The sequence below is a fragment of the Uranotaenia lowii genome, chromosome 1 (assembly GCF_029784155.1).
Source record: "Uranotaenia lowii strain MFRU-FL chromosome 1, ASM2978415v1, whole genome shotgun sequence".
NCBI lineage: Eukaryota > Metazoa > Arthropoda > Insecta > Diptera > Culicidae > Uranotaenia > Uranotaenia lowii.
The window spans coordinates 66,590,397-66,606,342 of NC_073691.1; the positions used below are offsets into that span (position 1 = coordinate 66,590,397).

Sequence of the window (15,946 nt, forward strand, 5' to 3'; positions counted from 1 at the left end):
GTTCTGTACCGGTGCCGCCATGATGCCACGCGCCGGATTTCAAATTCGACTAATTGCTCAATTGCTTCTTTCCTACATTTCCTACATATATCGCATCAGAATGGTCACTCAAGTACAAATTTACTTATTGAAAAAAACTTGCCAGGCATGGGGATCGAACCCCGACCTTCGTGGTGAGAATCGAACACGCTACCACGAGACCACGCCTAGATGTTGTTCTAACTGAAACTAAAACTAGTAGAGGTGATTTGATTTTGAAAGCACATCAATGCACTTTTTGTGACTTATCAAATCCCGTTTGAGCACTTTTGTGCCCTTTATGTGACTTACTAAATCCCGTATTGAGCACTTTTGTGCCCTTTATGTGACTTAAGTCCCGTATAACGTACGTATAGATCACTTTTGCAACTTTAAAGTTCATTAATGAGTACATAAAGTTCACTAAAGGGAATTGGTCAGTTGATTCTCTTTGTCAGCCAATATGTAACTTTCAATGCCTTCATTCAAGTAAATATGTGACTTTTGGTTGCTTGGGGGGTGTCCACGATGGAATTGCCACACACAAAATTGATTCGCAAAATTCGAGTTTTCATCCGACTGCCATAAAATTTCCAGGAATCAAAAAATAACTATTAAACTTCATTTTACCATTTTACTCGTATTTTATTTACAGTCCATACGCAAATGCCCGCACCTTGGCCTTAACCCCGACCATAAGTTTTTGTACAACCTGCGAATCAACCGTATTTTTGCATGTGTAAACCCATACTTCACGGTGCTTTTTTGAGAAGTGTTAAAGAAAAAAAAACAGTAACGCTAATTTTTGTACGAACGTATAATTTAGCTTTTTCTGAACAAATTCCACCCAAAATGAAAATATTTGGTCCGTGAGTTTTCATACATTAGGTTCGTCTTAAAAATTGCAGTTTTTTTTTCAATATTTTTAGATGTTATGTAATCAAATTTCATTCAACTAATTTGCCCCTACTTTCATAACAGTCCCATATGCAAAAACAAGCAAGCGAGAAAATCAGCTTTTTCTGTTTTGGAATATATTTTTTAATTATGACCACAACTTTCAGCATAAACGAAAATCGTTTGATGGAATGTGTTCTAGGTTGTCATAATAAATCGTAAGACCTGAAATTCTAGAAATTGAGCCATCCGTAACGTCGGGATCACCATTTTATTCGTTATGGGACTGTTATGCGGGCATATTTGAGACCTTTTTCAAATCTACTCGCATAACAGTCCCATACAGAATATGTTTTGCTAACCAGGCTACTTTCTAAGACTTAAATTTTGAACTTCTAAATGCAGTCATCAGAAAAAGAAACACACTTTTGGAAAAATATCGTGAATTCTACATAGTAAGTTGAATCTTTTTACGATTTTGATTGCATCTGTTAGTTTTTTGCTCAGGAAGACATTCCTGCCTTCTTACTGACATGCCTTCGAGAACTTGTATGCATAATTCGACATCAAGTGAGTTTAAATCTTTTTTAAATGATTCAAAGCAATGAATCAAAGACTATTTCGCCGAAAGAAGCTTTGAAAAGTAACCAAATCCGTGGTATTTCACATATGGGACTGTTATGCGGGTATATTTCATATGGGACAGCCACGAGATGATATTTTTTTCGAAATTTCTAGAACAAAATCTCTTTTTTATTGTTTTATATTGAAGTCCTATGTTCAAAATGACGAACTGTCAGGTTAGATGAAAAATGACGAAAATTCATATGGGACTGTTATGCGAGTAGGGGCAGTAAAGCTAATGAACAAAACGAAACAGTGAAAGAAAGCCATTAAATTGACTTTTTAAATTGTTATTTGTTATTTGAAACATTTTGAATTCGACTGTTTCTAGATATTTTGTTAGAAAAAAGAAAATTTTATAAATTTGAATGAAATTATATGATTTTGCCAATATTAAAGTGGCTTCTTCACTGCCTAATACACCTAATAGATGTCACTACTGTAGCTCCCAGTAATACAAATACTATATCACACGAATACTACCTGAGAAACATCTCCACTCAGTTTAAAGTTTGTTTTCAACCGGAAGTTATTAGTTGAACACGTGTTGAAGCAAAAATGAGATCCCACGAGGAAAACAAAAATAGAGTGTGTATATTGTGCCTAAAAAAACGAGGTCTTTCTTCCATTTCTCCAAAATTGTTCGAAATATTGAAATCCATTCATATCACGGACCTGGAAGAAAAAATATGGTATCAGCCCCCAAGAATTTGTAGTGAGTGTTCTTTTTCTCTATACAAAAACAGAACAGCAAAAAATATACGCCAGTATGTGAAGAATCTGCGACCAGTGACAAGCGGCAAAAACATGTAATTGCGAAGTATGCGAAGCTGCGCGCATTACTTTCTTACCAGGTCAAGCTAAATTGGAAAAAGCAAGACCTCTAAAAACAAAATATAATTCATCAACTCCCAGTGTTTTCAAGCTTGGTTCAACGTCTTTCTCAGAGGCACGTAAGTGATTAGTTGATATAGTAATCTAATTTACATTTAATAAAAATCTACTTTTCTATGTAACTAATTTTTCTACACAATTTTTTATATAGCAGGGCTAGGTAAAATTTATTGCTGTACGAAAACAACTCGCCACCAGAATGTTTCAGGCATTGTTCGTGGGCAGACTTATACCAGTGGAGACGCAATTTTATCTAGCTATCTCAGAGACAAATCCACTGATAACAACAATCCTGTAGCATTGAAAAATTTGCACGGAAAACCCTCGTTCTGCACAAATACGAATTCAAATCTTCCTCGGAAAATTTCGGTAGATGATCTTTTTTTAATAAAACGCGAAATTAATTTAAGTACAAGAGGTACCTTGAAACTTATTTTAAAAAATATCCCAGATGATAAGTCGATTTTCAGGTAGATTTTTTTAAAGAAATAACACCAGAACTCGACGTTTCATTTTGATTGAGCTCACATTCTGCACGAGTCAATTTTTTGGGCCAACCAACAAAATGTAGGTATACGTTCGGTTCATAAAATTGTGTATGCGTAGGATATTAAATTTTATAGTACTTCGATTAGACCGAAAGGCTATGCCACTTTACATGACCATATGAACAGGGTGGGTGTGGGGCATGTAATGATGGGTCCATGAGGGTCCAAAAAATGTCAAGCAAAATGTTCTTCTCTCAACTCAAATTTTTAAATATTTTTAATCAAATTTTGATTAACAACAATTCAATCAAATTTTGAATTAACAGATTCAGAACTAAAGCCAAAACCTCAAAATCTTATCCCAGGTCAACAATTCTTCTACAGAGTTTCAAAATTTTCTCGCTTATTGAACGATATTTAAAGACTGTATTCGAAATATGCTATCAAATGTTATTCATAAAAGAAGTTTGTGCGTGAATTTAAGGTACGATCCCTAGTTTCGAATATCGAATTTCCAATAAGATTAAACTCACTAAGGTTGCTGATTGCCAGGACGTGGTCCGATTTTTTATTTTATTTGCAAAAACAAAAAAATGTCAATTGCGTGATAACAATTATGCATTTTGCGTTTAAAACCATTTTTTTAACAATGTTTTTTCCAAATAAACTGACTGATGTGTTTCGATGGAAAAAAACAATAATCGAGTTTTTTCTTCTTGATTTTAATTGGGTTGTCTCTGTACGGATAAACACGGAAAACATCGGGGGTGCTTGAGTTTGAAATATTTCCAATGTCCGGATTGTTGAATCAAACTCTAAAAAATTTCAGAATCCAGAATATAAAGACCAGAGTTTCATATTTCATTATATTCATTCAGACTCAATAATTGAATTACATGTAATCATTGAGAAATACATTCATAAGAAAATCGACGATTAAAACTCAAAAATGAGATTATTGTTTAAGGATTTTGCCTGTTCTATTCATAATTATCGGGAATTTTCGTTTGGAATTAAGATTCGGGAATCGATTTCAAATAAGGAATTCCAATATTTTTTGCATTTTGAAATGCAAAATTTAAATTCGGAATTGAAATTCAAAATTGCCCAAAATAAATCACTTAACAGATGAAACCCACAAAAAATAGTTGAACTCATTTTCAAAATTGCGTTCTTTAAAAAATCTAAATTTTATTTTTGGTTTATTTTTTTTTTTTTTCACAGGACTTGAATAACGACCTAAAGGGTGATACGGCCAAAATTTGGTCAAGGGAAAACGCGTGTAAACCGCTGAAATCGTTTATTTAAAATATCAAATTAAATTTCTTTTTCAAGTTTAATTAGCATAAAATTCAGGAAAAATATTCAGTTAGGCTTCCGCTTTTCCAAATCCGAATTGCCGGGCCTTAAGCTTAACCCATGCCATCAGATTTTGTACAGCCACTTTGTCCACCTTCTTCGCCGCAGAAATCCAGTTTGCCTTGAACTGTTACTCGTCCTTAGCAGTTTTTTTGGTCTTCTTTAGGTTCCGCTTGACAATAGCCCAGTATTTCTTAATTGGGCGGAGCTCTGGCGTGTTGGGAGGGTTCTTGTCCTTGGGAACCACTTGCATGTTGTTGGCGGCGTACCACTCCATAGCCTTTTTACCGTAATGGCAAGATGCCAAATCCTGCCAAAACAGTACGAAACAACCGTGTTTCTTCAGGAAAGGCAGCAGACGTTTATTCAAACACTCTTTCACGTAAATTTCTTGGTTGACAGTCCCAGAAGCTATGAAAATGCTGCTTTTCAAGCCACCCCGATCAGGAGGGAAAAACTAAAATATATCAAGATGAGATATTTTGATACTTTTTTTTTTCCTATCTAAATGAGTTATTATTCAGTACTCGTAGGATGTTAAAATATCTCAAATTATATAAAAAAATCTAAACGATCATAGCTTAATTATATCAATGTTAGATATGCTCCTTTCAAGATTATATCTCGTTTAGATAGCATAGTTTGATATTGGGCAGAACAAAACTTATCAAAATAATAACTTATCAAGATGACTGCTTCGAGAAAAATTTCTAGTGGAATATCAATAAACCACATTATTGCTAAAACCATGCCCCATTTTTGAATATCTGCTACCTTTCCCCTTCCTTTTGCCGTATAAAACTCCTGTCCCGGAAGCTCCTTGTAGTCGGCTTTGACGTAGGTTTCGTCGTCCATTACCACGCAGTCAAACTTCGTCAGCATCGTCGTGTACAGCCTCCGGGATCGCGTTTTGGCCGTCATATTTTGTTTACCATCGCGATTTTTAGTCACTACCTTCTTGTAAGTCGATAGTCCGGCTCGTTTTTTGGCTCGATACACTCAGCTTATTTGCGGCATCTCGGAGAGAGAGGTTAGAGTTTCGCTTGAAACTACCGGCAACTCTCTTTGTCGTCTCAGTGGCTTCCGATTTTCAATTTCCCCTCGATCTAGACTTCCTGGCTGTCGACAAACGTTCCCCAAACACTTTAATTACATTTGTAACGGTTGATTTGGAAACTTTTAGCGATTTTGCCAGCTTTGCGTGCGAGTAGCTCTGATTTTCGCGATGCGCGAGCAAAATTTTGATACGCTGCTCTTCTTCCTTGGACGGTATTTTGACAACTGAAGAGTGAATTCCAAAATCAAAATAGGAGCAACATTCTACACACACACACCTTCAAAATGAGGGGTGTTCAGGGTTTTTAAATGCAAAATTGAAAGAAATACGTCAAGTTGATATTGACCAAATTTTGACCGTATCACCCTTTAAATAGTAATGATAATTTATTGTTGATAAAATAACTTGTACTTAATTTTCAGGTTCCGAAATTCAGCTGGAAATTTATTTTAATGGCTTGTTGTTTAACATTTTTAATATTGTAGAAACTTTGACAACACAGATTTAAACTAAAATTTGAATGTATCGAGTTGACAAGAGTTGAAAATAAATATGTTTGAACCCCAAACAAGTATGTCTTTCAAATAAAGCCTTTCAGGATCCCTCATTTATTTTTTAAGCCTACAAAACTGAACACTTTAAGGTCTTATTTTCGAAAGTAATGATTTTAAATGAATAACTATTTGATGTTATAAAAGAATTTGAACCCAGGTAATAAGATACTCTTAGTATCACTTTTTTTTTACTATTTTTATGTATAAATTTTGCAAGCAAAAAGGTTATAGGAAAAAAACTTAAACCATACTTACGATAAGCCTTCGTCGTGTCGTTATTGACTAGCGGAAATTCACATCCCGGCTGTGGACTCGCACCATTGTTGGTGTAGAAATCCTGATGCCCGACATTCGTCGAGGTCCCGATGATGTTTTTATCCGTATGAATGGCCTGCACAAACAACGCATCACTTTTGTCCAGCCGTTTTTCTGTCGAAACCATGAACGGCTTAGTGAATGAAGGTCCGGCCGGGTCTAGACCCACAATCATCGGCACCACTCCATCTAGGGCTGCACCCGCGATTCCGGATATATGAGCTCCCATGCTGTGACCAACCAATGTCACCTGGTCCATCGAAAATCCTTGCTTCAACAGGAACTTTACAAACTTGGCCAAATAGCGGCCAACTTTTGGTGTGTTCCTTGCTGCCAGATTGTACTCCACCAGAGCCAGGCGGCTCCAATCTACGGAACAAATGTTTCCTCCAATATGTTGAATGTAATCGCCGACAATTTCTTTAACCCATGTTCGATTAACGTTATCAGTCCAACCGTGGGTTACCATCATTATAGGTTTTGTAACATCTAATTTCCGATGAAGATTTGGATCGTTGACAAATACCTGCATGTAATCCGCATGATCGCTAAAAAAAATAGAAAAAAAAATCCGACTTAGAAAAACAAATCCATTTAATTCGAGTCATAACTTACGCATTTGAGCACCAAAACGTAACCTCCGAGCGAACTTCATTGATGCCGAAAAATAGCTGCGACAAAGTGTTGCTGAATGCTCCGACAACCATTCCCAGTCGATTTGCCAGCAGTTCATCTTGATCCAGAGCCTGTGAAGCTACAGCTGTCAACGCGGGAACGGGAAGAAATGACGCAGAAATAACGTCGAATGGGAGAAACAGAAAAGAAAAAAAAACCTAGATTAATCCCTGGTGATGTACAAGGCCGGTAGACTTCAGTTCATTGAGCTTCCGCCCGACTGAAGCTTGTTCATCGTAATCTACACAGCGCACAACCAGAACTCTGGAGGCCCCCAATGCAGTCGCGGACTTCGGGACTTCCCGGGAGCACGTGTTTGGCGAAGGCGAAGGTAAGTTTTTGCCTCAGTGCCAAAAGCGTCGCTGGTTCACTGGACAAGCTAAAGAGGATTAATAACCACCCTTCATTCAAATATTGTTCCACTGTGAATCAACCGGACGGGGGCTTTCGCTTTTTACCCCGGCTTTCGATTCAGATAATGTCGAATGATGGCATATGGATCCAAAGCGGGAACAGAGGTGTGGTTCTTAAAGCTGGTTGAAAATCGGTATCAGTAGCGGTTATTGGAAGAATTTCCTTCCAGTGGTTTTTTTGTTCAAAAACATGAGTTGGAGAAAAAAAACAAATTTCTTAAGTCTTTTTGTGTACATACCATCCTTAATAAAACCAAATTTTGAAATATGTTTAAACCATACATATTATCGAAAATAACCACTCGATCAAAAAAAAAAAAAAAAAAGAAAAACTTTGTCAGTAGGTATCAGTATCCATATTTTCATAAGGCAAAAGGTTACAAAAATGTTCACAAACTAGAACCACTCCGGAAAAGTAGGCAGATACACAATTTTCGTTCAACATGCCTTCAGTAATTTTCTTTTAAATTTTTTCGTGAATTTTGCAATGACTCTCTCATATAACTGATATTGTGGGTGTTTTAAAACCAGTAAGGTAGATTGTTTTATCTACAGTCTTATGAAATAAATAAAATTCTGCTGTGATTTGACACCGAAATAGGCTAATTATAATCTTAAAACCATTCCAGAATTTTTAGTACCGTCAACAGAATGCGTGTGTTTGTTCATTTGTTTGCTCTCGGAGAACGATAAGTGGTTTTGTTGGGTGGGCGAGCAAAACGGAACGAACGAAATTCACAGTAAAGCGTGTCATCGCTTCGAACATGAATATTGTTTGTTGAGAGAGTAAGTGTGTTTATAGCGGCGACACGTTTAACTATGAATTTCGTTTGTTCCGTTTTAGAGGAGGAAGACTGAAATTCACTGTATCGTTTTCTGTATCATTTTTTTACTGTTTGACAAAAAGCCACAATTTTCGAAAAGATTTGTAATAGATCAAATTTTAAATTTAGATGATTAGTTTCGTGTAGCGAGTCATGTAACTCAGTTGTTCAGATGCTGAATTTAAGTCTTCTGAGTTGTTGTAGCGGATTCGAAAATAAACATCGAAATCGAATACACTAGCTAGATGATTCAATGTCAGTCTGTCAACTCTGTCGTAAATATAAATTTTGATCTATTTAAATATGTTGTTCGGTCCATTGGAACTACCAACAATCTTATTCTGTTATTTAAACTATTCTTAGAACAATCATTAATCAATCAATTATTATTTATCAGCTTCAAAAACTTCAAAGAAATTTGAGCGAATTGATACGCCTGAGCCTGCAAGAATTTGCAGCACAACAAAACAAAACCTTATGAAATAATTGTTTAGTGTTAAACGAGTACTTTTCAGCATTAATAAAGATTTGTTTTGGAAAATCACTGTATAAAAAAGTAAATTTTGAACCTTCACACTGGTCGTTAGATTGATGAAAGAAATGTGACGTTTGAAAGATTTTTTTTATTCAGTCTTCCTGTCCCAGGTCACGTTTTGCTCCCCCACCCAGAGATGGCAATTTGTCTGATTTTTCAGGATTTGGCTGATTTTTCGAGGCTTAGTCTGAAAACCTGTGAGCCATTGAATTTTCCTTATTTTTGAAAATATGCCTGATTTTGCCAGATTTTTGCAAATGTGATGATCATTGCTGAAGTTACAAAAGTGAAAATGTGGCTGTATCGAAGCAATCGAAAGATTCCCTTAAATTATAATTAAAAAAGGGAATTAAAGGGAATCTTTCGATTGCTTTGATTCGGTAGATTTATTCACAACACATATTAGAGTGAAAATATGGATGTGATGACCAAAATAAAGGTCATCACTTTCAGCCAAATTTCCGTTATTTCGTTATTTTAACTTGGCAACCCGGCTTCCACCCCACAAAACCACTCATCGTTCCCAGCGAGCAAACAAACCTACAAACACAAGCGTTCTGCTGACGATACTAAAAAATCTGGTTTGATTTTATGTTTATAATTTGCATGTTTGGTGACATATCACAGCTGAATTTTATTTATTTCATAATAATGTCAATTAAATATGCTTTCCATTGAACATAATCTATAATTGGTCGAAACAGTGAAAATTCACTGAAAACTCAGGAAAGATTACAAGGGAATGGATAAAATTAATAAAAATTTACGCGAAATAGCCAAATTTTAGAAAATTGTAGTAGATTCAATTTTCTATGTATCCAAAATCTAATAATTGCAAAATGTTGATAATAACGTGAATTTTGTATCCCTATTTTCAAAACAATTTCTCCATCGCTTGAGGGGGGAGTAGGGTCTAACGGGTATAAAAAAAACACAATTTTCACGAATTTTTTTTAGAGCTATCGTTCAAACAAATGTATTCAAATTTTTTGCATTATACAAGGCATTGTTAAAAAAACATTTAGTAATTTTTTTGTAGAAAAATATTGAAAAATGAGCCGGTGACGGAGCACTTTCGAGGATGCCTTTTAGAAAACAGGATTTGTGGTGCGGTCTCAGCACAGAATCATCTGAAGTCAAAAAATCAGAGCAAAATATTTTTAATAGATGTTTTTCTCGACCCCAACGGTTTTATTGAACTTAAAAAATTTTTTATTAAATTTTTGTGGCTGTTTGAAGTAAAAACTACGATTTTTCACGAAAAAATCCGCCATTTTTTATCTGTAAAATCTGCCCAAAGTAAAAAAAAAAGAAAATCGTTGGGGTTTGGTATTTTATATGTAGAAAATATGTTCCAAATTTGAAAAGATCGGTGAAGTAGTTTTCAAATGACGATGTCCACTGACTTTAAAAATGTGCTTTCGAGAAAAACGCGTTTGAAGTTTCTGCTCTAGAATTCTTGCAGTATTAGATAAGAGGAGATAAAGATCTATAATTTCTACAGTTTTGCTTCGATTGACTTGAAAATTTGACAAAACATTCTTGAAATGTTTTACAATACGAAAATAAAAAATAAAAAAAAATCGATTTTTTGAAAGTGTTAGAACCTACTCCCCCCTTAAACAGTTTTTTCAAGAGGGGAAATGAAAACTACGTTTTTTAGACTGCTTTTTTCAAGTTTTGTTCGCAAAAAATTTGAAAAAAAAAATGTTTTTGATGTTCCATCGTAAAGCTTTTAACTTCAACTTGTATTAACACTAAAACAATTGGCCCTCAATAGTGACCAATTACAACCACCTTATTATTGGACATCGGGACGCACTAACCATGCGAGTTCGGAAGTTCTCTTCTCTGACCGCCAACGTTCCTGCCGCAAGCCGTCCCGTTTATCGATCAGGTGGTTCAGGGGGAGACTTTCAACTGCCATGCCATGGCAAATAATATGCTGTTTTTTGTTTTTCCCCGAGTCACGCACCTCTGCCTTCCAGCCCCGCATTATGCACCTCAACTCAGCCTTATTTTACCCGTTATGTTGCACATTTCACCACGGATGTCAACTCTTGCCACTGCCTGCTGCGTACGATGCTTTGAACACTGAAACCAATCCGGCGAATCTCTTCTGGACGTCGGGATGTACCAATCAAGGCAATTTGGAAGTTCTTTTTCCTGACCACCAACGACCGCCCGTTTCTGCTTCCAGTCGTCTCGTGTATCGGTCAGGTGGTCCAGGGGAAGGCTTCCAATTGCCATCAATGGCAAGTATTCTCCTGTGTTTTGTTTTCCTCCGAGTCACGCACCTCTGCATTCTAGCACCCAATCGTATACGTCGAATCAGTTTTAGGCTGCACGCATTATATCTCAAAACTACCCGGATGCCAGCTTGATTATTTATAGGGAAGAATGACCCTGGCAGTTAAACTCCCTTGAAAAAAAAAAAAAAAAAAAAAAAAAAAAAAAAAAAAAAAAAAAAAAGCCAGCTTGATTCTACAGCCTGCTATTATCGATGGCCTTGATATCGACTCTGTTCCTGCGAATCTATAGAGGACCTCGGGACGCAGCTCTCAAAGCAATCTGGAAGTTCTTTTTATCCCTGGCCACCAACGACCGTTCGTTCCTGCTCCAAGTCTATCGGTCAGGTGGGTCAGGGGGAGACTTCCAATTGTCTAACTATGGCAAGTATCCGTCGGATTTTAACATTTCACCCAGTCATGCATCTCTTGTGCCTGATGATGTTCCCTTTTCCAGCGTACATCGCAAACAGAGATCCGCATCGAATTCTTTCTATTCCATATCCCTTTGCTACCAGAATGTCGGTGGTATAAATTCCAGCCTGTCCGATTACCTTCTCGCTACCTCATGTTCCTGCTATGACGCCATCGATTTTACGGAAACATGGCTGAACGACTGCACACTATCTGGCCAGATATTCGGCCCTGATTATTCAGTGTTTCGCTGCGACCGTAGTGCCCGTAACAGCAAAAAGTCTAGTGGAGGCGAAGTGCTAATTGCCGTCAAATCGAATCTCTCAGCGCAGCTCATTGACGATCATTCCTGGTGCGATCTGGAACTTGTGTGGAATCGCATTGATCTTGGGGATCGGAAACTGTACGTTTGCGTAAATACTGTATTTGCCGCCCGACCACTCTAGAGATGTTGTCCTAGCAGAGTCGTTTTCACGCTGCATCTCTAAAGTAAGCTCTTTTTGCGCCCCGGAAGATGACATACTCGTCATAGGCGATTTCAGTAAGCCCGGTTTGAAGTGGTGCTCCAACCATGGTAGCTTTTTGTACCCGGATCCTGTTCGTTCTATCTTTTCGACACCTTCAAACATCATATTAGACTCCCTGAGTACAGCGACCTTGCATCAGATCAACAGTGTGGTGAACGAGAACGGTCGTATGCTGGACCTTTGCTTTGTCAACGATGGGTCTCGTATACCGACCATTGAATTAGCTCCTGCACCTCTCGTTAAAGCAGCTCCACACCATCCTGTTCTATCGGCTTCACTTGAAGTAACTAAGTTGAACGCTCGTGTTGTAAATCTACCAGCTTTTTACCTCGACTCTAAGAACGCCAACTTCGATGACATTTCTCGCATTTTGGCCACCATCAACTGGGTATCGGGGCTCGATTTATCGGATCCTAATGCTGCTGCTGAAACCTTCTCGCATATCCTGAACTTTGTCATTGATCGTCACGTGCCTAAACGTACTACCAGAGAAAATCTACGAACTCCCTGGGTTACGACTGAATTGCGACTACTGAAAACGGAAAAAAAGATGTGCGCTTCGGAATTTGTAACGAACAAAAACCACCTTACACCAAATTTATATATCGGATGCTTAACTCCGCTTATAAAAAAGCCAGCAACGTTGTTACCAGAACTACCTTCGCCGAGTACAACGTAACCTCAAGTCCTGCCCAAATTCATTTTGGAAACACGTGAATAGTAAGCCGAAAGAACCTGGTATTCCTACCCATATGTTTCTGGATGACATTACGGCGAACTCTGGTCGTGGAATTTGCGATCTTTTTGCCCGAAAATTTTCAAATATCTTCACTACAGCTTCCACATCCTAAGAACATTTGGCTAGTTCTGTCAGGAACATTTCGCCACTGGGCTTTCCATTAAACGTTATTGAAATCGAGGATGCAATCATGTCAAAGGCAGGGACGAAGCTCAAGAATCCCTTTTCTACGGGTCCGGACGGGATACCAGCACCGCTTCTTAAAAGTTTCATGCCTGTTTTATTGACTCCTATTCATCTTATTTGACAGAGTTACCTTTCCCCTATCGTGGAAAGAAGTTTATATTTTCCCGGTCCACAAAAAGGTGATAGACGAGATGTCAACAACTACCGTGGAATCTCAGCCTTATGTTCGATAGCCAAACTATTCGGATTGGTGGTCCTGGATCCCATCTCCTAGTTTTGTAAGAATTACATTTCTAATGACCAGCACGGATTCATGCCTAAACGCTCTACTACAAGCAACTTGTTGACATTCACTTCTTTTTACATGAAAGCTTTGCTGCAAATTCCAAACTGATGCCATATACACCGAAGTTCGGGTTGAGGTCATTGGCATACGCTAGTTTTGGGCCGCCAAGACAAAAATTTCGGTCCCCAGTGACTTTCCTAGGACACACCTGAAAAAGCGGAGATTTGTCATGAAAAGTATTTTCCAGTTTGTACTGACAGCTTTCGTCCCGTTAAATAGCTTCGAAATTAGTCCAGTAGGGATCCACAGAATCCTTAGCGTTCGAATTTAGCGATAGCAGTGTCGTGATTTACTTTATCGAAAGCAGCCGAAGCTCAGTAAAGATGGCGTCATTTTGGGCTTTCATGGCAATGCTATCTTGCACGAACGATGTAAAAGTCAGCAAATTTGTTATCGTGGATCGTTTCGGCAAAAATACGTACTGATCGTTGGAAAAATATTGCTTAGAGGACGGGAAAATTGGAACCAGAACCAATTCGAACAGTTTGGCTATCGAACACAGAGCTGATATTCCGCGGTAGTTGATAACATTTTTTTCATTTTTGTGAACAGGGAACATGTTAGCTTCTTTCCAAAGCGAGGGAAAGAATGCGTACTCCAGTGAAGCACGAAAAATATGTCAGATGAGAGTCAGCAAATATCAGCGTACGTTTCTAGAAGATGGCGAAGAGTCGCGGTGTTCAAAGAGTCCAGGAAGATGTTGGTAGGAGCTGAGAAATAGGAGTGCATAGTATCTGTGAACAGAAAGCCGCCATGGAAAGAGCACCGTTTCAAGCCAGGTTTATCAACATTGCGTTATTTCCATAGGGGGTATCACTCTGTTGCGATTTGTGATATATGGCAGGGAGGAAGTAAAAAAAGTGCGTTTTTTGCATATAGTGATAATTGCATGCCGCCTAACATTGGTAAACCATGAGTCGACTAATTTTACCTACGGACCAAAATTAGTACACTGGCATTAACACCGTGCCTTAAAAATGTACTCGCAAAAACAATTAACCTCCTGTTAAAAAAGGCAATTGTGTGATGAATCTTCAATAAATAACTATCTAAAATCCATTGAACTTGGGCTGCTACTCAAGTGGTAAATTTTCAAATTTTCTATAGGTACACCCCTGCAAGAAAGCTCCACAACCAACCCTTTCAACAGAGACTCGGCCGGGATGAGGTCGACCAAATGCAACCATAAAGGCACTAGTAAGGTAGGGATACCAAGGTCCAGCCAGCATCAGCAACGGCAATGTACGGAGGTTGAAAATCGAAATGGCATCGAGAGTCTGACTTTGTTCGATATTGTTCTGCAGGTGTAACCTTCTGGTGATGGTGGTGGTGTATGTGTGTAAGCGCACTGCACGCTACCCAGCTGTACACTTGCTTCCACTTCCTACCAACCGAGTGTGTGTTTGGAAAAGTGTGGCACCGGGTTTACCAATTGACCCGGATGGTTGTCCATCACCAGGGCAGGACGGGGGCCAGGTTCAACAAATTGGCTGGAAGGGTGCAGCGGCTGAGGAACGCATCCATTGGCTGAATGAAAACCGATAGCATCCACCAATATGTGTTGTTGTAGTAAAACCAACCATTTCTATATCCTCCAATAGATATAGATAGGTAGGAGGTATCAATGAAGGTCTATTCTCGATTCGCTAGGAGCAAATGCCGGGATGGCGTTCTGGATTCGCCAATTGACGGTACAATAGAGAGGGTATGTAAATAGAGTGTAAATTAAACTCATGATTTATAGTTGAAAAGTGGTCAAATAGATATTGCTGAATATGGGTTCTGTTGAAGGATACTTTGGCAATCGGACGAATTGTGGGCTCAAAAGAGCGACGAGCTTTCGAGAGGAGTACCTACCGAGCTATCAATGATTGGCTGGATTTCAAGAGGTTTTTATACTCCATACAACGTGAATGAACCAACTAATCAATAGAAAAACGAGAATGAATAAAAAAATCCATTTATTGAATGCGGTTTGTTGGCATCACGTAAGCCGCATACAAAAAGGGTGGTGAGCAAAACAAATAGAAATTGATGTTTTCATTGCTTGAATAGAGACTGCTGAGCTGGGAATCGATATTATACTGATTGAGCTTTCATTTTTTAGTTCCATTTGAAGCGGCGTTCATGTAAATTTAACTCTGTATTTTTTAACAATTCACGTATTAATACCATTTGGTTATCTACATTTTTAACATTTATTTAAACAAGCGACTACATGTTACTACGAATAGATGTAAAGATTTTCGCAAACAAAAACTTGGAAAAAACCCGATTTAATACACTTGACAGTGGATTGTAGCCTTTCTTACAGCCTGTCAATTATATTTGGATACATATGATACAAAATAATAAACAAATAATAGATTTATAAATTCTGATTTATGATTGAAGGATTTCAAACGCAAAGTCAATCCAAAATGAATTTAAGAAATGAAGATTCAAAATTTTTTATAGGATCAAAGTATTTTGATTTAATCATTACTTTCATATAAATAAAGTTATTTGCAACTTATTAAAGATTTTAGAATGACTGGAATCTGGATTCTGGAATATCTTGTGTGATCCCGTTTCTATAACATTATAATCTCACTCAATTTACTCCTTTTGGAGTTATAGGTAACTTTAAAATGGAAGGGGTAAAAATTAAGAATACAATCTAAAAAAAACCTGACCATGTATTTAAAATAATTCAACCTCTCAAGTAAAGGAAACAAATACATTGATATAATTATTGGATAAAATTACAATTGCTAGATTTTACTACAATGCTGCAACGTAGGGTATCATAAT

At 37.6% G+C, this 15,946-nt stretch overlaps 1 protein-coding gene across 1 annotated transcript in view; it reads right to left on the bottom strand.

Moving 5' to 3' along the window:
- LOC129739924 (phospholipase A1 3-like) overlaps positions 1-15,946 on the bottom strand; it is a 98,853-nt gene that overhangs the window by 4,811 nt on the left and 78,096 nt on the right. The window contains exons 4-5 of the mRNA XM_055731476.1: positions 6,822-6,966; positions 6,147-6,754 (exon numbers count right to left, since the gene is read on the bottom strand). Coding sequence (XP_055587451.1) covers positions 6,147-6,754; positions 6,822-6,966 — 753 coding nt within the window. The remainder of the gene's footprint in view (positions 1-6,146; positions 6,755-6,821; positions 6,967-15,946) is intronic.